This window comes from Drosophila novamexicana, unplaced genomic scaffold, assembly GCF_003285875.2.
Source record: "Drosophila novamexicana strain 15010-1031.04,08,12 unplaced genomic scaffold, DnovRS2.1 tig00001302-arrow-arrow-pilon, whole genome shotgun sequence".
Lineage (NCBI taxonomy): Eukaryota > Metazoa > Arthropoda > Insecta > Diptera > Drosophilidae > Drosophila > Drosophila novamexicana.
This window is the reverse complement of record NW_020824849.1, coordinates 449,339-471,990: the sequence shown is the minus strand read 5'-3', so window position 1 is coordinate 471,990 and position 22,652 is coordinate 449,339. Positions and strand designations below refer to the sequence as shown.

At 43.9% G+C, this 22,652-nt stretch overlaps 1 protein-coding gene across 2 annotated transcripts; it reads right to left on the bottom strand.

The window, feature by feature from the left end:
- Nucleotides 1-607: 607 nt before the first annotated feature.
- On the bottom strand, nt 608-8,685 carry LOC115767080 (centrosome-associated protein CEP250-like). 2 transcript variants are annotated; one of them, XM_030711226.1, is made up of 8 exons: nt 8,506-8,685; nt 8,301-8,448; nt 6,723-8,239; nt 6,529-6,657; nt 6,359-6,466; nt 5,798-6,271; nt 1,369-5,709; nt 608-798 (listed from the first exon to the last, which is right to left on the bottom strand). In XM_030711226.1, exons 1-8 carry the CDS (start codon nt 8,542-8,544, stop codon nt 724-726), a joined length of 6,831 nt encoding a protein of 2,276 aa, XP_030567086.1. In that variant the 5' UTR covers nt 8,545-8,685; the 3' UTR covers nt 608-723. The 2 variants fall into 2 exon arrangements, with proteins under 2 accessions (XP_030567086.1, XP_030567087.1); XM_030711227.1 differs by having other exon boundaries at nt 1,369-5,706.
- Between the last annotated feature and the right edge of the window lie 13,967 nt (nt 8,686-22,652).

Genomic DNA, 22,652 nt, shown 5'->3' with positions numbered 1-22,652 from the left:
TTATATACATACAATATATATTAACCAAATAACGCAAATTATTTAAAAAATTATATACATTATACAAAACATGCCCAGTTCTCGAGTATGCGACAGAGTTAATGGACCGCTCCAACAATATCATAGTACATGCTCGCAGCACACATTTTATGCATTTTATGGATGCGGCGAATAAAAGTGATGGCAAGAAAAAACAATTAAATCTATTTTACTTAATTTGAGTGTCGCAATTAAACGAAGAGTTTATCTCCATTTAAATGCTTAAAAGCAATGGGGTCACATTTTCTATCAAATGTTTAAGAAAATATAATAAATGCAAATTGGTACATATATAAATATTTGATGAAAAGAAATTGCATGAATATTTGTTTAACAAATTTAACAAATATTTCTGCAATTTATATAAATATTAACAAGTATTATAATTTAACGAATCAGTTTTATAAATTTTGGGGTAAGCAAACATTTGATGAATATATTTTTAAATTGAACGAATTAAATATTTACACAAATATAAAAACTTTATAAACAAATATGAATAATTGATGAACAAAGATTATAAATATTTAAACAAATTACAAATATTTGATGACAAAAAAAAAATAGACTCCTATAGGTGTGAAAACCACGGCCCTCCAGCTTAAATCCGGCTGCGTCAAAAATGTTTATGAAAATTGATAACAAATACCGCAGCTAGCTCCTCTAGCTAATCCTGTATCCAGTTTAATCCAGGCTGCGTCGAAAATGTTCGGCCTTGCGGCCCGTTTTCTTAGGATCGATGGATAGTACAGTTTGTGACTTGAATTTCCGAAATTTCCATATATAAAGTATGCATGCACATATAAGATATAGAACGGAAATCGTTATAAATGTGTGAGTATTATGTGAGTAAGTTTAATGCTGACAAGCCGATAGTGCCCGACTAGTAAATACTCTGTACTTGTTTCAGAATTGCGCATTTAAATTTAAAGGGAGTTTAAGTTTAAAAAGTTGATTTTTTTAATTGAAAAATACGAATACTGTAAAAGAACCTGCACATCAAATTTTATAGTTCGATCTAATTAATTTAAGGAAGCCAGCTGTGCTTACTGTACATGAAAATCTACAATTCAAAGCCAATGCGTATTGGGAGAGAAAGATGGAAGCAAGTACATTCCAGATTACATATCAGTCGGTTGAGATCGACGCCCTCATCCAGAGAAAGGAACAAACGGATTGGAGACAGCTTTAACGACTCTTCTGTAAGTGATATGAAAAACTAACATGATAAACTCTGCACTATCCAAGTTGCCTCCTGCCACCTGTTACATACTTTGGAGCCGAAACACTTTCTAGAGCCCTACTTGAATGGATCCATGACTGACTTACCATCCCGGTGGTCAATTGCCGTTTGGCCTTCATATGGTCACATTGCTCCTGCAGCTGCTCACATTTGGTCTGTAGGTGCTCCATCCTGTCGCGATCTTGTTCAATCTTTCTGTGCATAGCACTCATGCGATGCAAATAGTTTGCCCTCTCTAGTACCAGACCCTCGTTGGAGAAGCGCATGTCAGACAGGTCCTTCCTCAATTTGGCCAACTTTACCTCCAGGCTCTTCACGGTGCGGCGACTATTATACTCACGCTGCGCTATCCCTCGGCCCTCCGACTGCAGCTTGCCAAGGCGAACATCTAGGTGGCTGATCACCAGATTCTGGCGCAATCGCAGGGTGTTTAGCTCCTGAAGCGTCCTGTCCAGATTCTTCTGGGCCAAGTTGTGAATTTCACATTCGGTGGCCATTTGTTTTTTGTATTCGGCGAGCGAATCTTCATTTTCACAGAGTTGTTGCAGCAACTCAGCCGAGTGCAACTTCTGCAGTTGAATCGCCTCGTTGAGGTCACCCACTTGCAATGTTAGGCGTATTATTTCATTATCGGTGAGGGCCAGCTTCGCTTGCAGACTGTGCAGCTCAAACTGGGCCATGTGGAGCGCTTTCTCTAGACGCTTTATATCGCATATAGATGCCGTATATTCCTCCATGGAGCGCGCGTGCTGCTGCCGAAATGCGGTTAGCTCCTGCTCGGCACATCTAGCTTGTTCCTTGTAGGCTTTTACATCCTTCTGCAGAGTGTTCTTCTCTTGCCGCAGTGCGGCCAGGTGCTCCTTGTGCTTGACTAGCGAACGTCTGGCCTGCGCCAAATCGTGCGTGCTGCTGATCGGCTCCGGCGACTTTTCGACTCTTCTTTCGAAGGCGCTGATCTGAGCCTTTTGCGCTTCAAGCTGGAAGTCCTTCAGCTCTAGTTTCTTTTGAAGCTTAACAATCTCTCGTTCTATTTCCGCACGCTTCTCCTCCACCAGCTTTGTCTGGCCCTCTGTCAGAGCTAAATATTTCTGCTGCTCCTCTCCTAGCTGCTCCTGCAAATGTTTCCTCTCCAGTTGGAGTGCGTCGTACTCTTGGATAACATACTCTATGCGCTGCAGCTTTTGTTCAGCCTCTGCAAGTTGTTCCAGCGGCTTCTCCAGTCTCTTCTCCGCTTTATGTAGCTTCTCTACAGTCTTCGCTTGCACTTCCTGCGCATGGCCCAACTCCTGCTGAACCTTGTCGAATTGTTTTTTGAGGTCTTCCAGCTGCTCCAACGTCAGCAGTTGCAGCTGCTGCAAATCATTTAGCTGACCATATGCGGTAGTCGTCTCCTGCTTCGAACTGTCCAATTTCTCTTGCAGATCCAGCTGCTGCGACTGCATTGCTTTTATATGCTCCTGGGCGTGATTCAGCTCATCTTGCACTTTGGCCTTCATCACTTGAGCCCTTTGCAACTGTTCCTGCATGTTCTCCAGACGCATTTTGTAATTGCCGAGCTTCTCGCTCAGCTTTAGCTGTGCGCAGTCCTGGTCGTACATGTGCCTGCGGGCAATTTCCAGCTGCTTGACAAGTTCACCCTTGTCTTCTCCCTCCGACGCAGTAGCTCTGCTGCTCCTAGCATCCTTTAATTGATTTTCCAAGTGATCAATCCTTTCCTTGTAACTAGCAATTTGCTGGGCGAGCTCCTTTTGGTGGGACGCGTGCCCAATTATTTCGTGGTAGGCGGTATTCAGTTCGTCTTCTAGTCCAGATTGATCCATGGTGACAGTTTTGGGCTGCTCCCTTAGTCTCTGCTGCGTCATCGTCAATTGTTTTTGCAAATGCTCAATTTTCCTTGCCTGCTGCTCGGCATCCTTCAGCTGGGCCGCGCGCTCCTTTATCTGCTGCTGTAGATTTTTAACACGCTTCTTGTAGCTAGCCAGATTTTTCTCAAGCCAATCCTGATGTGCGGCGCTCAAACGAGCTTCATTTTGGAATGCATTCGTTTCGCGTCTTCGCATCTCCCCCATCTGTTCCTGCAGGAGTTCAGCATGATCTCGGTAATACCTTGCCGTCTTCACCAACTTGTGATTTACGACTTTCAGTTTCTGCACTTCCTCACGTGCGATTGTCAGCTTCTCGACCAGTTTCTTTTCGTGCTGACTTGGGCAGTTGTGGCTCTGGGACATAGTCAGCTGTTCCTGTAAGTTTGCCTTTTGCTCTTGATAGCTAAGAAGCTCGCGGCCCAACTGCATATTCGCGCAGTTGGCATCTTGCAGCTCCTGCATCACCATCTCTAGCTGATCTACCAGGCCCGAAGCCAATTTGCCGTTCTTAGCACGTTCCAGTTGACGCTGTAGCTGCTCCACCTTCTGTTGGTACTGGGTGACGGCTCTAGCCAGTCTCAGGCGCTCCTTTTTTTGCACCTCAATCTCTTTATGCGCCTCAAACAGCTGGCACTCCATTTGCCAATCCTGATTGGATGGTTGCTGCAATTCTTCCACCAGCTGTTGGTAGTCGGTCAGATTTTCAGCTAGCCTTTGGCGTTCGCTCTGCTCCTTCTGCAGGTCCACTTGTGCGGCCTGCAGCTGCTCTTCCCTCTTCTTTAGCTGGAGCTGTAGGCCTTCCAGCTGCTTCCAGATGCTTGACGACTGTTGGAGCCTCCCTCTGGAGCCGCCAAGCTGATCAACCAACAGTGCCGACTGCCATTGGTGCTCTCTTGATGCTTGGCTTTGCTTCAGCTGGCATTCTAAGCTTTCAACCTGTACCCGGCATACTTCCAGCTTTTCGGACAGCTGCTGATTGGCAGAATCTCGGGCATCTAGCTCTATTGCGGCGGCCTTCTGTTGTTCCAGTAACTGCATTTGCAGCTCCGATTGCTTATTAGTGCTTAGCTCTTGGCTTATTACCAGCTCCTGCTCTAAGTATTCCACGTGCTGCTGCAGCTCTACGAAATCCCGGCCCTGCCCCACGAGCACCGATGAATTATCTTCCACAGGACATGCCTGCCTAACGCGTTGATCCATATTTGTTAGCGATACTTTCAGCTCGTTGAACATATTGGTCAAGCGTTCTAGTTCGCGATTCCGATCGTTGACCAAATCGAATGCATCATTGAGTTTCGCCTCAAGCTCCGATGAATATTGTTTGTAAGTCTCCAGCTGCTTCTCCAATCCCTTCGATTCGCCAGCACGCCTGGAGACAAAGAGTCTGTGGCTCAGCTGCAGATTTTCGTTTTTCATATCGTTCAGCTCATGGCGTGTGATCCTCAGCTCCTGTTTAAGCACCGAATAATTGTCCTGCTGAATGGCCGACTGCAGCTCCTGCTCCAGCTGTTTATTTTGATCCTTGGCAGCGCTAAGTTGTTGCTGCAGCTCATCCACCAATGTGTTTTGATCCTGATTCACCTCGTCGGTTTGCTGCATCTCATTCTTGGGCAGCTTAGAGTCCGAGACTATTCGGGCAATCTGTGCAATGTGATCCATTACGTTGTTTTTTATTTCGTCCAGTAATAAGGTCAGCCGGCGCTGGTGCACGACAAGCAGTTGATTATCTATGACCAGCGGCTTATTGAGATTCACATTTAGGCGGACGATGCCGCATACGTAATTAATCATCTTCGCCTTGAGCCGGCCCAGCACTGAACCCAGTTTCTGGTGGTACTCGTGGAGCTCCTGCTCGTCTGAAATCTCCGACATATTCTGCTCCGACTCCAGTTTATTGATATATGCGATCTGGTGCGTTAACTCCTGCCCAAACCAGTTGCATTCGCTAGTTTTGTAATCCAACTGTTCCTCCAGATACTTTATATAATCGTCCAATTTTAAGCGATCCGCGTGCTCCATTTGCATGTTCTGCTGCTGATCGCTGTACTGCTTCAGGCAGCTCCTGTATTCGCTGGTCAAGCGCGCGCTGGTCGCCTCCAGCCCCTTGAAATCTGACATAAATTGTTCTATCTGCAGGCGCAGCTGCTCCAAGGCATTCATGCCAGTCTCTTGGCTCATTGACGACACATTGTAGATATTTTCCACTTCCAGCAGCATCTTCCGGATGTTCGCTTCGTAGGCACTCAACGCATCCATGGTCGCAGGCACTGTGCTTTGCAATTGCGTGTTAAGATATCTGTAGTTGGCCACAAATTGGCCAAGTTGTTTGCGCAACTGATGGAACACGGCGCCAGGCTCATCGTCCGGCTCGACGGCTAGGTTGTTGCACTCGGCTAATATTTGGAGCATTTCGGCGGCGAACGCGTCCTGGGCTTGTATCTGTTGCCGGTAGAGAACCATTGGATCTTGATCCAGATGCACCGATCGCCCTTCGAGCGCCGGCTGATCTTCCTGCTGATTATGCGACTCCGCCAAGCAGGCGGCTTGCTCCACGTTCTTCTGCTGATAGTAAAGGTGGACAGGATGATTAGGTTTTCTATTAGCTAACAGACTTGCCTTGACCTATGTCTACTTGTCGATTATCACATACCGTTTTATTGGCTGCCAAAGTTTGGTTATGCGATTCATACTTTGCGGCCATCTGGTCCATTGTATACTCAATAAGGCCAAAGAGCGTTGGTAGTGAATTGTCGTTCAGTGGCAGTTCAGGCAACTCCACGTTGTGCGAGCGAATAAGCCTCAACATTTTTTGCTTGAATCTCATGCGTTCGTTCTCCGCAGAAGCCAATGCCGCCGACGAATCATTTCGCTTCTCCGCGCGTCCACGCAATTGGTTCTTAGCCGATTGTGCCTTATCTTCCGAGCTAACACCAATATCGTCCGTGGTGTCATTCAGCTCAAAACTGCCTCTGCGCAGGCGCATCTTTAGCGCTTCGCAGTCTGAGCGTAGACCTTCCAGCGTACGCTCCCTGTCCATCACGATCTCGTCCGCACTGTCCACGAGGTCCTGCAGTTCGTGTATGCGCTTCATGTACGACTGTGCGTTCGAATCGGACACTTGCACCTAAATCAAAAACGAGATTCCATTAGCTCCGGAATAAACGCAATGGAAGAGAGATTTAATATCGAAGTTAAAGGATTATTGGCATACCTTTTTGCTTAGCTCGTCGTTGCTTATTTGTAAGGCTCTTATATGATCTTTGAGCAGTTCAATGAGCGTGTCCTTGTCTAGGTTTCCATTGACCATGGCCAATTGTAGCTGATTGGATGAGTGTTACAATGGTATTTTATCATTGGGTTAATATATTTTATTTTGCCTACTATTTCATTTTCGATGAACTCATCTGCATTCTCGTCCACGCTGCGATATTTTGAACTGGAAGAATTCCCCAGTTCCTTTTTCTCCGACTGCACCACGGCATTGGTTGCTTTGGCTCCAAGCTGTTCGTCCTTTGGAGTGAATTACACGAGTTATCAAAGAATCGAATGGATCATAATTATAAAGAGAAACTCACGTTGTTATTATCGCCATCGCCTTTCTCGTCCTCGTCCTCGTCCTCGTCCTCGCTAGATCGCAAGAAATCTGTATCGATGGTGGTCAACGTGTATATATTATAAAGAATGCTGGGCTCCGATTGAGAGGAAGCTTTTTCGCGGATCAGAGCTACCCTAGACTTGGAATACGTTTTAGTCGGCACCTTTTCATTTGGCTGGTTATCAATCCGAAGTTGTCTCTCCGTTCCGTTGCTGAAAGGCGATGAATTGCTAATGCTATTGTTGCTGCCGAGTAGATCCTTGTCTGGAGGCGCGTTTTCATATGGGTCGCTTTTCATCCAACAGTACTTCTCTTCGGTGTCGACACCTGAACTGCTGCTGGCGGGCAGAGGAGGGACGTCGGCATTGTTGGCGAAGGTGCGCCAGGAACGGCTGCGTTTACGCAGAAGCCTGGTCGGGGTCAACGAATTGTTTGCTGGTAAATTGCATTCATAGATGCTCTCCCTGTAAGCAGGCTCTTCGACAGCTTTGTTATCCATGTAATCGGGTTCTCGTCCTCCGGCGGCTTCGGCTTCTCCATTCGTTTCATTATCAGGGTTATGCTCTTCTGTGGCTTCGTGCTCGATATGATCGGGCTCATTTTTAAAAATCTCTTCTACAGTTCTAGATTTCTTTGGTTCAGGCGCCTCGTCCAGAATATTGGGTTCATTTCCATTTTCTTCGGCGTCCTCTTCGATATAGTCCGAATCCTCTTCGGCGCCCTCCGAGTAGTATTCCTCAACGGTTTCGTTCAATTTATAATGGGGACTATTCAAGTATTCGGCTTCCTCGCTGGCCCCACTATCGGAGTTGTATTCCTGTACATAATCTTGTCCATTTTCATTTTCTTCGACGGCTTCTTCAAAGTATTCGGATTCTTCGTCGACCTCATCAGAATCGAGTTCTTTGCAAGATTCGTTCTCTGTATAATCGGGTTGATTTTCATTTTCCGCGACAGCTTCTTTCACAATGTATTCAAACACTGCGCGGGGCTCATCAGATTTGCGTTCTTCGATGAGATCTTCCCCAATATAATCGGGCTCATTTTCTTCGACGGCCTCTCCCCCAATGTATTCGGATTCTTCGCCGGCCCCATCAGAGTTGCCTTCTTCGATGGCTTCGTCCTCTATATAATCGAGTTCGTTTTCATCAGCGGCCTCGCTTACACATTCTTCACCCATCACATATTCGCCGCAGCCGCAACCCGACGAATCGCTATTGCCATTATGCTCAGGAGAATCTTCTTGAACACCCAAAGGCATCCGGGTGATGCATTCGTGCAATATAACCCTCGATAGATTGGACATATCTGGGATATATCGAATGAAGAGGTCAATGCAATTTTCAATATAATTATCTTGGAAGACACCGTCCGGAATATAGTCGATACCGCCGTTATCGCTGGCGTATCGCCATAGAAGAGAATATACATAGGCGTAATCGCTGACAGCGATGCCGCCATTTTGTTTTAGTTGGGGCTCGAAATTGGGAAATTTCTCTGCAAATCGGATATTATTTTCATTAGAGACGTATGCCTAATAATGCCCGTACGTGCGCACCTTCCAAAAAATAAAGCAGTGGGCTATTTGCTGACTCTGGATTGGACCGCAAATATTTAACGCGCTCTGCGTATGCCGGAAAGAAAATTTCGGGCTCTAGATCATCCAAGCACACTGGAGTTGGTTCGATGAGCTCACAGTCCCTAACCTGTAAGGTATTTCTGAAATTTGTGACAACCTTGGAAAACCCAAAGAGAACACTTACCCATTTCAAGAGAACTTGCTTCCAAGTGGAAAGCTCCATCACAAATTAAGAAATTCAGTCAAGCCCAAAAATTTGAACTTATTAGTTTTTGATTGGTTTTCACTTTAATTTCTAAAAATGTTGGAATCTTCTGGGAGCCTACCGCATTTAATATTCTATGTGCTACTCACTTGATGTGCACATTCAAAATGATAGAGAATATCCTGCTGTCGAGCTAGCTAAGGAATTCTGATGAAGTTCACTGCGGTGCCTATTTTGTTTTCTGCAAACAGTGTTGGGTAACGTGTGCAGCGAGCGTCAAAGCTAAGCGGTGTTGGACAAGCTTAACTAATCGGTGAATATTATTTCTAGGTTAACTAAGGCTTGTTATTAAAAATTAATTGTCTGCTTGTACATGTATTAACAGATCGATTATATTTGCTTGTGAATTATAATTTAAACTGAATATCACATGGTGTGTTGACAATATTGTCGTGGTTAATATATAATCATGTCAAGATATGACATTTTTTTCAAGTGTATTTTTTTCATTAATTTGTATTTCGATCTAAGTATATCCATACATATAATACTTGAATACTATATTGTTTTATTGATTAGTTTGATTAGATTAGATTAGTTAGAAAATATAATTATGATACAGTTGATATATTACAAAGATTCTTATAAGGCATTAATAGTTTTCGTTTTCAAATATTCGTTATTTTCTGCATTGGAAAAGCGAGAACGAGCTTTTGCTGATTAAGTTGAAATCTTTTCGTCTCTCTCTTTTGTTGGGTGCGCTTTTAAGCTACCGTAAACTTGCGTTGAATTGCAGGCCAAGGACACGCGAGTCCTTGCACATTGGCGCTTCGCAGCTTCCAGCTGAGCATATTGCCATATCCCAAACAGAGTCCTGGCGCTCGCCGGCTGCCGCTTGCTGTGCGCCTGCTGCACTGGCTGAGTTTGAGGCGTATCTAGGCGTGGTGTCTGCTCCATGCACGACCTTGAGAGCGCCCGGATGCTGGCTTCTGGCTGCTGAATTGAGAGGCGGTTCGCTCGCCGCATCCGCTTAATTGCTCGGCCCGGCCCGGCCCGGCCCAGGCACGTGCGAAAGGAACAGCAAGCGAGCAACGATAAGGGCGTCGCCAGGTCTATGCCCACCAATGGCTGGGCGAGCACGGCCTCGTCCCTGACTGACGAGCCGTGCCGAGGCGAGGCGAGGCTGGGCGTCCTTCGGCGCTGTCGTCTGCGCGATTCCAATTAAGCAATTAAAAATGCGCCGGGAATGAGCTAAATGGTGTTCCGGCCGCGTCTGGGGCAAACATTGTCAGCTTTTTAATTAAGACGATGCCGGCGTAATAGGATAGAAGAAGATGCGATGCAAAAAGCGTAGGTCGAAATGTGTGCAGCTAATGAAGAGGGTGGCCAATGTGCCGGGCAGCAACATTTTCCACTAATTGGCTGAGCTCTTAGGCCGGGCAGGACAGGGCATGACGGAGTGTGGGGCGGCTGGTAGTGGGAGTGGGAGTAGGCTGGCTTGCTGTCTCTGCTCTGTTTCGCTGTGTGCTGTTCTGTCTGCCTGCGATTAATTAAAAACAACATTTAATGAATTCGCAGCGCGCAACATAAACTGCATTTAATGGCAGACGGGGCGGCGCTCAAGTTCAAGTCGTTGATGCCGCTGCCGCTGCCGACGCCGACGCTGCTGCTGCTGGCAACGAAGTCGTTCGGGCAAGTGCCCGATGCTTGCCATCGCGTGTGCGTACGATTTCAGGGGCCTTCAGTCAGTCGATTTTTGAACAGGCGTGCAGCAAGCAACTGAAGCAGCAGCAAAATACCAACTCCCCCAACAGAAAGAAACAGATACACACACACACACACACACACACACACACACACACACACACACACACACACACACACACCCATGTATACATACAAGCGTATACACATTATTGTTGCATGCTGCTGGCTGGAACAGTCAGCGGGTTTTTTTTAGCTAACTAAAAATAAAAGCTAAAAGCTGTAAGCGCAAGAGCTAGCGAGCGCAAGCAAGAGAGTGAGAGAGAGAGTGAGTGAGTGAGAGCGTGAGCGAGCCAGCGAGAGCATGAGCTTAGCAGCAACAACAAACCAAGCGATGTTTTATTTTCTTGCTGCTGCTGTTGCTGTTGCTGCTGGTTGTCGCACACTGTGCGCCTGTGCACAAAAACTGTTTTTTATACAAGGACATTGCCATCGCATGACATTGCATGAGTGCAAACATATGAGAAAGCATAATATATGTATGCATACGAGTGTGTGTATTTGTGTGTGCGAATTAAAACGTCGCGCAAATGTACGCTCTCTAATATGAGTGAGTGTGCCAAAGCGAGCAACATGTGTGCAGAGAGCGCAACGAACGAGACAACTAGCCTATGCACTGATTCAGCTGTATGGCGCTCTCTCTGTCTAGACCGCATAACGTTTGCATGTGTGTAGCTATCTCATTGTGCGAGTGGGCCTGTTGCTTGGCAACGCGCTGCTGTTGTACGCTGGGCGCCTATTTAGCGGCCAGCGTTTGGTTGGAACAAGAAATCGAAAGTGTTAAAAGCGAGCGTGTTCTGTGTGGAGCTCGTGGAGCTTGTGGAGCCCACTGTTGGCAAACGCATTGGCATTGGCCGTATGTGGAGTCCGTTGCGCCGCGCGGCCATATGTGATTGGGCATCCTGGCCCGTGCCCGGCCATGGGCTGTCTTCGATGGTGTTTCGGCGGCATCTATTGGCATCTCGTTGGGTAGGGTGTCTGGCGTTTTGTCTCTGACCGCCTGCTGAAATTGCGACGCGCATGACGCGATTTTGACTACGCCACAAAAATGTTGGGACGCCCCCCAACACCCCATAAGTTCGTCAGCTGTAGCAGCTATACGCATCAAACGCTGGGCGCCTATTGAGTTCGGGTGAATTCTACGAATTCGCCTGCCAACAATTTTTATCATTTTCGCGATGTTGCAATGGCCATGGTGGGCTTATTGGAATGAACATTCTAGGAACTTGCCCTAGATGCGTCAACAGGCGACCAGCAAACAGCAGCACAGCGACGACCTAAATAGTGTTTGCGCACAGTTCACTTGCTTCTCTCTCTCTCTCTCTTTTCACACATTGTTGTTGCTTTTTCTTTTATATATATGTACACACGTATACATAAGCCAAAGCAAGACGATGGCAATTTATATACCGATTGCAATCATGCACAGCAAGTGGAGCGTGCTAGAAGAGGACGGCAATAGTTGTGGGTGCGGTTAAGAGATTTTGACAGCGCATTGGTTGCTGAATTGGCTAAACTTTGAGCTTTCACTTTATGTGTATGTGCTAAGCTCACGGCTTACAGCTTTTGCGTGTTGCTTTCGTTGTTCTTGTCATATACCCTGCATAGTGGCACATTCGGCATATGCATATTGCAGCTTTGAAGAGCTGCCTTCGACAATTGAGCAACAACAAAATTGCTAAGCTGGCAAATGAATCATTTGATTGATGAGAAACCTAAATAAGTATCTGATCATGGCAATCGTTGATCAAAAGGGAAGAAACCAGTTAATAGGGCAACCGAGAGTCGACTTACTAAACCAGTGTGTCTGTTTCTCGTTGCTCTGTGTGTATTTGACAGCAGTAAGAGTAAGAAAAAAGAACAACATTGCAAGTACAGCCCGGCTGCTGGCAGTCCGTCTCTCATAAAATGCGTTTTTTGTTGGTACAATAAATGCTCCAATTTTGCCAGGCGAACATAATGGGCCACATAGCGACCAAGCTGCCAAGCAGACTGGGATCCAATGCAAACAGACACAAATACACACGCACGCACACACACACACACACACACACACACGCGCACAGGTGCTAGGTACATACACTTGCACTTGCACTTGCGTCCAATGAGAGAATTCTGGTTTATTCTTGCTTTCTGTTGTTGTTGTTGTTGTTGTTGTTGTTGCTTTCGTTGTTATTGTTTTTATTTGTATGCATTATGTTTGCTTTACCTTTTGCATCGCCGGTTGCTGCTGTTGTTGCTGTTGTTGCTATAACAGCCAATAGGAACAATAGGAGCATAACCGACCAGTGCTGATAAAAACTATACAAAGTGAAACCCACTCGTAAAACAGTTTCTTTGCTCGCAGCGCAAAACTTGAAAGCGAATGTTATGCGCTTGAATAAGCAAACCAGCCGCTCATTAGCGTCCAGTATGAGGGCGTAGCAGGGTGAAGGGGAATGGGGCATGCGGGGAGTTCGATTTAACTAGCTGCCAGACACAGATTATACGAAATCTGTGGTTATAAATATAAAAAATATATCTTTTGTCCGTACTTTAGATAGTTTTATTTCTTTGAATTCAATTAATAATAATAACAATAAAATCAATGCCAATACTAATCATAATAGAAAAATGATCAATGTTTGATCCTTATAGAGATCGCTTAACAAATTTTATGAAATAGGAAGGACACATTCGAGTACTTTAAGCATATCTAGCATATGAACATATACATATATATCATTAGGTTAAAGTATTTAATCTTATTAGTCCGATTGTCTAATTGCTTATGAACCAATTCCTTGACTAATTCCATGTAGGTCACAGTTTAACCCAATCAGGATCTTCGAACGGGAAATAAAATTTGGATAAGGATAATATGTATCATCAGATTATATTCATAAGCATGCAAATTCCTTTACATGATAATGATAACTACCATCTAATTATAAGTATGCAAATTGGCTTCTATTTCAGATTCGCGTATAATGTGAGTACTTCAGATAGTCGGGAGTTTCTACAAATACCTCTCGGACATATCTGTTAACATTCGCACACGCTCCCTTCAAGAAAACTGCAGCTATTTCATACCTGGCTAACTAATCTAACTGAACATAAACAAGCCCAATGTATCCCGATCTATAACCGATCTAATATCAGTCGAATAGGAAAGATTTACGAATATTATCTATTGCTAATAATTCTTGATCTGTATAGTATTGAGTAAAGTCCTAAGTGGTCGGTGCTTTAGCTTAGGGTCGCGCCGCATTTCAGCCTTGAGTTAAGCTTTCTGAACCTGGTTTAACACAAACCTTTGTCGTATATTTTCCAAAGTCTAATAATCCAATTCAATTTATAATTTATGAATGCCCATTCTACTGAAAATATTGCAAAACTATGATATTTTCACACAGAAATTGCTGGCTAAATTTGATCTCTAACCAAAATTGGCCCCTACCCAAAATATGGTAGATTAATCCAATGTTTGGGGCCCAAGCGATATTTCCCTTGGGTCTGAGTTTTTGACCTTAAAAGAAATGAATTTTGAATAAAATAAGTTTCGGCTAGCTTCATAATTATTGAAATAAATTGGATTTTCGGTCTCGAACTGTTTTAGTCCTTGTATACCTAATAGTTCAAGTTGTTATTTATTGCCACGCTGTCTCAGCGAGTTGTACTTGTTTCTGGTTTTTGTTTGCCTTGTCAGAGCCTTTCCCAAAATAAAACGAAACATGAGTGTTAGCGACAATTTTCTTGTAGCTGGTCACACTTAAAGTGCTTTGGCATTTGCATAAACGGGGCAGGTGTGTGGCCGTTGACATTGCCGTGAGGACGTGCAGCCATAAAGTGTCGAATGTGTGGAACGTAATTAACATGAAGAACAAGAAACAGCGCCGAAAATTTCAACTGCTGCGACCGACCGCGTGGCATGTCACTGTAAGGACAACAAGGACACTCGGAGTGTCAAGTGTTGATATTGATGGGTGGCGGCAGGCAGCAGGCGGAGCAAGGCAATTGAAATCCGGTCAGCAGTGTTGCAAAGTTCTTTCTCCCTCTTCTATTTTTTTGAATAGTGGTCAGCAATGAAAATATGGCAACTGCATTGCAGCTGGTCGCCCGGGGGCGGCAAATGCTAGACGATCAAAAGAGATGTCCGCCAGAAGCTTAAGCGTCTCCCAAGCACAAAATCATATGCACACATACATACATGCTTGTGTGTGTGTGTGCGTGCACGTGTGTGTGCATGCTTGTTTGTCTGCCGAGAATTGCTGAGCTGTGCAACGGTCTTCCATTAAAATGTGCTTTGCCTGCGGCTCAGTGTTGTGTGACGCTGTGTGGCGCCCCCTATCGGTCCCTTTTGGGCACTTGCTTTGAATAGCCAGCTAAAGCACAAAGAACTATGCAACACTCTTTCTCTCACTCTCCCTTGCGCTGCTTCTGCCTCGTTTTTCCAGCTGCCATTCGACAAGCGGAAGTGGCATTTAAGCGGATTTCGTCGACTGCTTAGCGCTCCATGCGATCAGAAAAAAAAAAAGAAAAAGAAAGTGTCAACTGTTTCGGTTGCTTTTGGTCCTGGGCAGCACACGCCCCGGGCTGCCTGAGTCCGTGTGAGAATTAAATGCCAACTGCCAGCGCAGGCAGGTTGCATAGTCATCATAATTAAGGCAACAAATTGCTCAGTTTCAGTTTTGTCAGCGCTTTAATATAATTTTATTCTTATGGGTATTATTAAATAATTATGATTATTAATGCCTAAATTGGAATTATGATTATTATTATTATTACTTTTAATTTAACATCATTTATAAGTGTGGAACACATTTTATAAATATCTTGAACCACCTAAAAATTTATGTTGAATCCTTACGCTTGCATAATTCTAACCGATTTAAAGAAAAATTAAATTAAATTAATAAAAATTAAATTTTATCATTCCCTTCTATCCCACAGTGATTAGGGATGACTTAAGAAAAGAAAACCGAAAATAACTATTAAAAATAATAAATAAAAATTTTAAATATTATTTGGCACCTCTTTAGTGTCAACTAATATACCATATACATACATGTGTATAAAGTATACATGCTATATATTATCTTTTACTATATACATATATATATATAGCTTGCCTAGCTTCAGTTGAAAACCAATATTATTTTAAGCAAACCGACGATAAATTAGTTTCAGCTGGAAATCGAACGAGTTTTGACCTAGTTATGCTTATACGAAGTTTCCGAGAAAGTAATAACAATAGTTTTGCAATTCCATGAGTAAATTTTGTTAAAAATAGAATATCGCACTAATTGCATTGAAAAGGGGCACAGAAAAGTTTCTAAATGCATTTTTATGGATAAAGTGTTTTGGTTAAAAACTCTTTTCAATTGTCAAATCAATAACGAAGACAAGTTAATATTAAAAACCTCTTTCGCATCGATCTATTTAGCTAAATCTATTCAGTTTATCCAAAGCTATAACAGTCAAGAGGAACTTAATCAGGAGATACTAATAGCTAATAGACCCTAATATATGCACCTAGTTATGCAGCACTTGGTGCTTAAGTTGACAATTCGATTGTTTTTTCGAGCCAAACAGTTTAAGGAAATAGAAAAAGGCATTACCATAAAGACAACAATAACAACAGCGAAAATTGTCAATGTCAAGGTTTCGAATAATTTTATTTACTTATTTTATATACCCTGATAATGGATGGTATAGAATGGTATAAGGGCTTAACAGTAGCCGGTTTCTCGGATACCATGAAGTATATATATTCTCTATGAAAATAGGTAAAAGAGGTATACTAATTTTGTGCAAATGTATGTAACAGGCGAAGGAAGGCATCTCCGAACATGTTCTCCATCTGTCCGTCAAACTGTATTTACATATAAACGCGTCAATCTTTAAGTATCAAATCATCAATAACTTGCTCTGTTGCTATGCTGTCGATAAGAATCGTTAATGAAAGCATGTCTGTGAGCTTTAAAGAAGGACCGAATTCAGTAACCAGACTGTTGTGCAGTACACACAGATGCAGAGTATCTCACTTTTGAGATGTCTTCACATATAAATGCCCTGAAAATTTCATAATGATCGGACAATAAACACCGAATTTAATCAAAAAATCATTTTCCATGGTGTTAGGCTAGCGAAAGAAGATGCGGCGTGTGTGTGTTTTTGTGTATGTAGATGTAAGAGGAAGCTAGACTATGTGTAACGGCAACTCGGCGCTTGGTCGAGGGCATCTGCTAGTCGAGCACGCCCGACTAGCCTTGCTTTTTATCTTGCTCCACTAAGTAGAGAGAAAGAAAACATGAAAAAAATAACAGTCAAGCAAGCTAGTGTAAACTTTGCCGTTTTGTTTGCACAAGCTGCTTGACAGATCATCAAGCATCAAGCGAAGTGTATTCATAATTTTATGAGATAACTTAACGGCATTAAATGCTTTGTGAAAAGCATCTGCTGCAGACACTCCACAGCGCTCAGAGACCCAACAACAACAACAACAACAACAACAACAACAACAACAACAACATCAACAATCAAAATAGCAAAAAATGTCAGCTATGACATAATGTCACATTGTTGCATGTTTTGTTGCTGTTGCTTCTTTTGTTGTTGTTGAGCTGGCTGTGGAGCGCGAACAAAAAGCAGCCGAAGCAGTTGGCCGCACTGGTTGAGGGGTTAAGGGACGCGTGCAGGGGAGGGCATAAAGTTAAGTCAAAGTTCTGCTTGGGTGTTCGCAGACAACACATTAAGTTTGCTCGCTCACTCGCGCACTCACTCGTTCGCGCTCTCACTCTCTCTCTTTCTCTCCCACTCTTTCCCATTCGCTCCTTTTGTATGTATTGCTTTTTGTCCGTTATTCTCGCCAATACATGCAAAGCCGGCATTTGTTTTTACGGCCTGACTAGGGCTTCTTATGGTTTTCATTCCTCTTGCCCCTTCCCGCCCGCCTAAGAGCGCGAGCTTGGGCAGGGCTCTGCAGGCAGCAAGCTTTGCTGCAACGCTAACACTCGGTTTCCAGAGCTTTTCTGTGTGTCGCTCCATGGCCAAACAGTACGGCACGTGCCGATTTCCAGCCACTGGATGCGCTGAAAGTGCTTTTGCGCCATAAAGCAAAAACAAAACAAATGGCCAAAGCTTTTCCCGGCATCAGGCTAAACAGCTGTGGGGCGGCGGTGGAAATGATGACGATGACGACATTGTCTTATCAGGTCTGAGATCAGGACAGCCCCCAGTCCCCAACCCCAGCTCCCAGCCCCCCCTCAACCACCAGCTGCCAACGGCCAGCGGCGAGCCATGACAGCTGGGGGGGGGGGGGGGGGGGGGGGGGGGGGGGGCTGTGGGCGTTAACGCAGTTGCCAGTTGTCTTCTGCAACTTGAAGGTGATTTGGAGCCGGGTTTTTTTTTTCTAAAATCTTACGCAATTTACTGTTTGACTGTTGAAATGATTGATTGACAGATGATGCATGATGTGGCTGTGGATGTCAACGATTGATGATTTCTGGACATAACGTAAACTCGTAACACGTCTGAGAGTAAGTGAAATGAACGAATTACTAATGGCAAGATTGTTGATTGATTGTCTTGAATCTGTTACGATTGAAACCAACTTGATTGATGCAAATACAACACGCAAGGCATTATTAAGGTACATATATGACAAGATGGAGATCGAAGATGAGTGTAGTAATGCAAGCTGACCACATAATTAATACATCAATTAAATAAGTGATGTATTGATTGATTGATTTTAAGGCTCACATTTTTACAAATTCAACAAAAAGAACAGCAAGTGATTGAACGAGTTAAAATGTTAAATAATTGATTGACTACTTTGAATTTCCATTTTTATTTTTATGTACATTAATTGAAGGAATATCGCTTGTCGCTGAAATTGAATTAGAAAGAAAAATACTGTATATTGAGTTCTTTGATTGAAGAGTGTAAATAATATATATTATTATTGTGTGACCAAGACCATACATGAATATTCTATATTAAGTTCGAGCATAGTAATATATAATACAATAAATAATATGATATATAAAATATAGTTCCTTTTTAAGCAATACAATAACTAATAATATATTGTAGAATGCATATACTTTTCAAAAGGGCTGATTGATCAATCGCATTTTGTTATGTGAACATCTAATTGTTCATATTTGTATTTCACCAGATAGTTCAGACATTTTCTTTACTTCCCAGCAATTTTACTAATGCATTATTATAATTGCTCGAACTATTTGTAAGCTTGAATTGTTGATTGAAATTGCGGCAGAAACTCGGCTCGCCTTGACTGATGGTCCGATTGCGCATCGATTGCGCATCGATTGCACATGCAATGAATATTTTCGCTCAAAACGTGCCCGTGCAACAATTAGCTGCCCAACTAAAATTTAAATATGCAAGCAATCCACCCCCCCCCCCCCCCCCCACTCCAACCTTCCCTTGCTGCTCAAAGTTCTAATTGCAGCGCATTGGCCAGAAGGTATTTAAAAATTGCTCATACGCCAGAGGCGCCTGAAATGCTGCAACGATTTTTCGCATTATGCGCTTTTGCAGCTGCAACCGCGCTGTTCTTGTTCTTGTTGTTGCTGTTCTTGTTGTTGCTGTTCTTGTTGTTGTTGTTGGTGCTGTTGTTGCTTTTATAGTTTTGTAGTGCACTTGGCCAGTTGGTGGCGCATTGCATTCATATATAAATATATTTTTAATGGCTCGCCTTGCATGGCATTTAAAAATGTGAAAAAGTGGTGCAAAAAATACTGAAGAGGCGGACGGGCCTGTGGGGGAAATGAATATTTTAGCTTACCATAATGTGCTTTGATTTTTCGTTGCTGTTGTAGTTTTTTTTTTTTTTTTTTTTTTTGTTATATTTTAATATGTTTTTCAAGTGCACACACACGCAGACGCGTGTGCAGCATTTGCTGTTGCTGCATGCATTTTTTTTTTGCTGTCTGCCTTTTTGCCAGCGTCGTGAGTACCGCGGCGTAAAGTGGCCAACAAGCCGTTAAGCATGGTCTCCTGCCATGCATGTGCCCCTCCAGTCGGCGCAAGAGGAAACCCATATAACCAGCAGCTGCCCGCTGTGCGTGGGTGCGCTCTTTAAAAGGCTTTAATAGAATAGAAGGAAAGCAAAGGAAAAACTCAACTAAAGTTGACAAAAGGGTTGCAAATGCCCTGGCGGGAAGGCTGCCGCTCTTTACCGAAAAAACTTCTTTTGCTGCCAAGTTGCAGTTGCATTATGATATAAGGTTGCAAGCACATATAAGCGCCACAGCTATAACGGGTCGCCATGATAAATGGCCCACGAACTTCGCTCTAACAATGGCAGAACTTTCGTTGCGGCGCCTATGCGTATGCCACACATTTTCAGCGCCCGGACTCGTGCCCGTTTGCCTGTTCCTTTGCAATGGCTTTTAGGCCTTCTTGGCATCAGCCCAATTGCTGTGCCTCTGCGCCCGCTCCCTCCCCATTCTGTTCCAGCTGGCCTGGCACAAAACTTACCAGACAATTGCAATTGCTTTACCATAGCGCTAGCTCTCTCTCTCCCTCTCTCTCTCTCCCTCTCTCTCTCTCCCTCTCAGTCTCTCTCGCTCTGTCGTGCGCGCATCCTTTGCCAAGTTGAAAATTAGCTGCGTTTTATGTGTTTGATTCTTAGAAAGTTGGCCATAAATAAATAAATGTATTTACGTACATACTATGAATGCATTTACTGTTAATTTTTTCCGCTTTTGCTTCCACAAATTGTTTTTGTTGTTGTTGTTGTCTGAACTAGTTCTTTGAGCCAGTTCCAATATGCCATTTGCATGGCTTATTGCTATATTTTTATTTGACACAATCTTTTAGACTATTCTCTAATTTTAGGTTTAATATATTATAAGACTTTTGTCGTTTGTCGCAAGCCTGTTCCGCTGAAAATATTGCACGACTTAGATATTTTCACACAGAAATCGCGGGCTGCATTTGCTCTCTGCCCAAAATTGGCATCTGCCAACCCATATATGGTTAGATAAATCCAATATTTGGGGCCCAATCTGAATATGCCTAGGGTCTATAGTATATAGAATGCTTAAGGTCTGAGTGTCACGCTAAAGTCTATTTATTTTTTTAAAGCAAATCGAATTTGAAAAAAATAGAGTTCGGTTCTAGTTCTGATTCAGTCGTTCACATAAGGGAATAAACTGGAGTTGCGGCTTGGTTCCAAATCGTTATTCCAAACTTGAGCTTAAACAATAAAAGGCTTCAATATATTATCGGATATATTAGCAAAAACAATCAATATTCAGCACAAGCTCAGATATAGTTTGCTTCTTTTTTCGCAATGTATCTAAATACATAGACATTCCGTGTTTGAATGGATGTCTATGTGCACAAACTTTGCAGCACATATAGATTACTTAAGTTGAAGTGTTGTCGTTGTCGTTGTCGTTGTCAATTGGCATTGCCGCAAGACCCTGTCTGCTATCTACTAATTTAATGAGCCTGGGCAAGGGTAACATCCTTGAAGCGTCTCCATCTGCTTTGCTGGACGGCGGTCAGATGTCTGCTCGGCATTTGCTGCATGGCAATTGGCATTCAATTACTGGACCGGCGCCTGAACTTTGTCCTGCACTAACCTCCTAATTAAATGATCGATTGATCAATCAATCAATTGCCCAATCGCAATATTTCTGTGCTCCTTTGCCGCATCAATCTTGCGGCATAAGCTCGCTGCAGTGGCCACTTGGCAGCTGACCTTTTATGCCATTTGCATTCGCTCGTGCAGTCGAATCCGAGAATAGTCGGTCTAGGCGCCATGTCATTAAATTGTATATATTTTGACATTTCAATACGTGCTCTTGGAACCGCATATGTTGTCTTTTAGCGTGCCAAAAAGGGTCAAGACTCGTTGCCAAGAAGTTGGAAAAAGTTGCAATTCAAGCTATAGCTAAGTGATTATCCAAAAGATTACCTTTAATTGTATCCCTTGATGTGTGTCACATTCCAAATATCAGGTGGTCCGCCTGTTAATACTGGGTCAAGACAGTTGCATAAAAATCATAGATAGCACGTTTTCAGACTTTAGATCTAGAATTGAGAGAGCATTTGATTCTAATTTGCAACTAAGCATTGGATAAGTGAGTGTGTCTATTGCAATAAATGTAAATTAGACACACACATAATACAATACGTGTGTGTGTTTGGGTGTGTGTGCGTGTGTCAGCGTGTGTGTGTGTGCCGCAGCACATAAATCGTTAGCCCCGGCTTTAATGTGCGTCCTCGTTTGGCACTCTCAGCCCTTTGGGTGCTTTCTAATTGGCCAACTGGCTAGCTGGCCAACTGGCCAGCTGGCTTGCATGGACTATTGACCAACTGAGCGCAGGCCGGGCTGACTAACTGGCTAACTGACTAACTGACTTGGCAGCATCCCTCAATGTGAGTTCTCAATAATGCGGCACTGCGTCTTTGGATCTTATTGGGCTCGTTTGCAGCTCTGTTTGGCTCTGGGTCTCGATGCTGCCAGTGGTTATTCGGCAATATGTTTTCCATTTTATGACAACGCCCACCAGCATGCCCACGCCCATATGCATATGAATGGCAGGACATGCGATGAAAAAGGAAAGCATTGCAAATCAATAAACGGCCACAAACACACACACACACGCACACACACACACACACACGCACACACACACACACGCACACACACCAACAATCCAGATGTTATGCGAGCCAAATGGCAGCTGCCGGCGCCAAATCTCCGCCAGCTTCTCCATGAGGACCAGGTGTAATCAGCATTTGGATATATTTATGGGCTTCTGTTGTCGACTCCTTTACGAAATGCATGTGCTGGCAAATGCCGACTGCCGACTGCCGACTACCGACTGCAGTTGTATATTTGATAACAGCAGGTGACATTTCTCAGTGCCGCTAAGTGCCGCCTGCGGTGGGGCAAATGGCAGTGTGGTTGGGTGCAGAGGGACCGCTGCTTGGGCCTAATAGATATGTACAGCATTGCTGGCGGCATTTCAATTTAAGTTGCCACGTGTCACCAGCGCACACAATCCGCACTGACACTTGAAGCACGACGAGCAAAAGGAAAAGGTTGAGAAAAAGGGACAAACTTGCCCCACCTGCTGCAGCAAATGCCGCACACTTCTGCTGCCATTATCAAGCATGGTACGGCTTAAGCCGGCCCTTTTGTTGGCACTCTCCTGGTTTATGGCTGCTTAGGCGGGCTGCCGCATCGATTTACGGCAAACTTGCCACACAAAATGAGCTCTGCTTTTAGGCGCCCCAGACGCCGCGTACATACTATACAAGCAATTCAAATAAAACGCAAGCAACGCCCAGCAGGTGGCGCCATTGCCACCGCCCGAGACGCCACCCGAGAC

Bases quoted from the DNA above. Each gene is read 5' to 3' on its own strand.
- LOC115767080 (XM_030711226.1), bottom strand. From the start codon at position 8,544: ATGGAGCTTTCCACTTGGAAGCAAGTTCTCTTGAAATGG. The intron at 8,240-8,300 runs GTGCGCACGTAC...TCCGATTTGCAG, and splicing joins ACTGCTTTATTTTTTGGAAG to AGAAATTTCCCAATTTCGAG. The intron at 5,710-5,797 runs GTATGTGATAAT...CTTTACTATCAG, and splicing joins CTTTGGCAGCCAATAAAACG to CAGAAGAACGTGGAGCAAGC.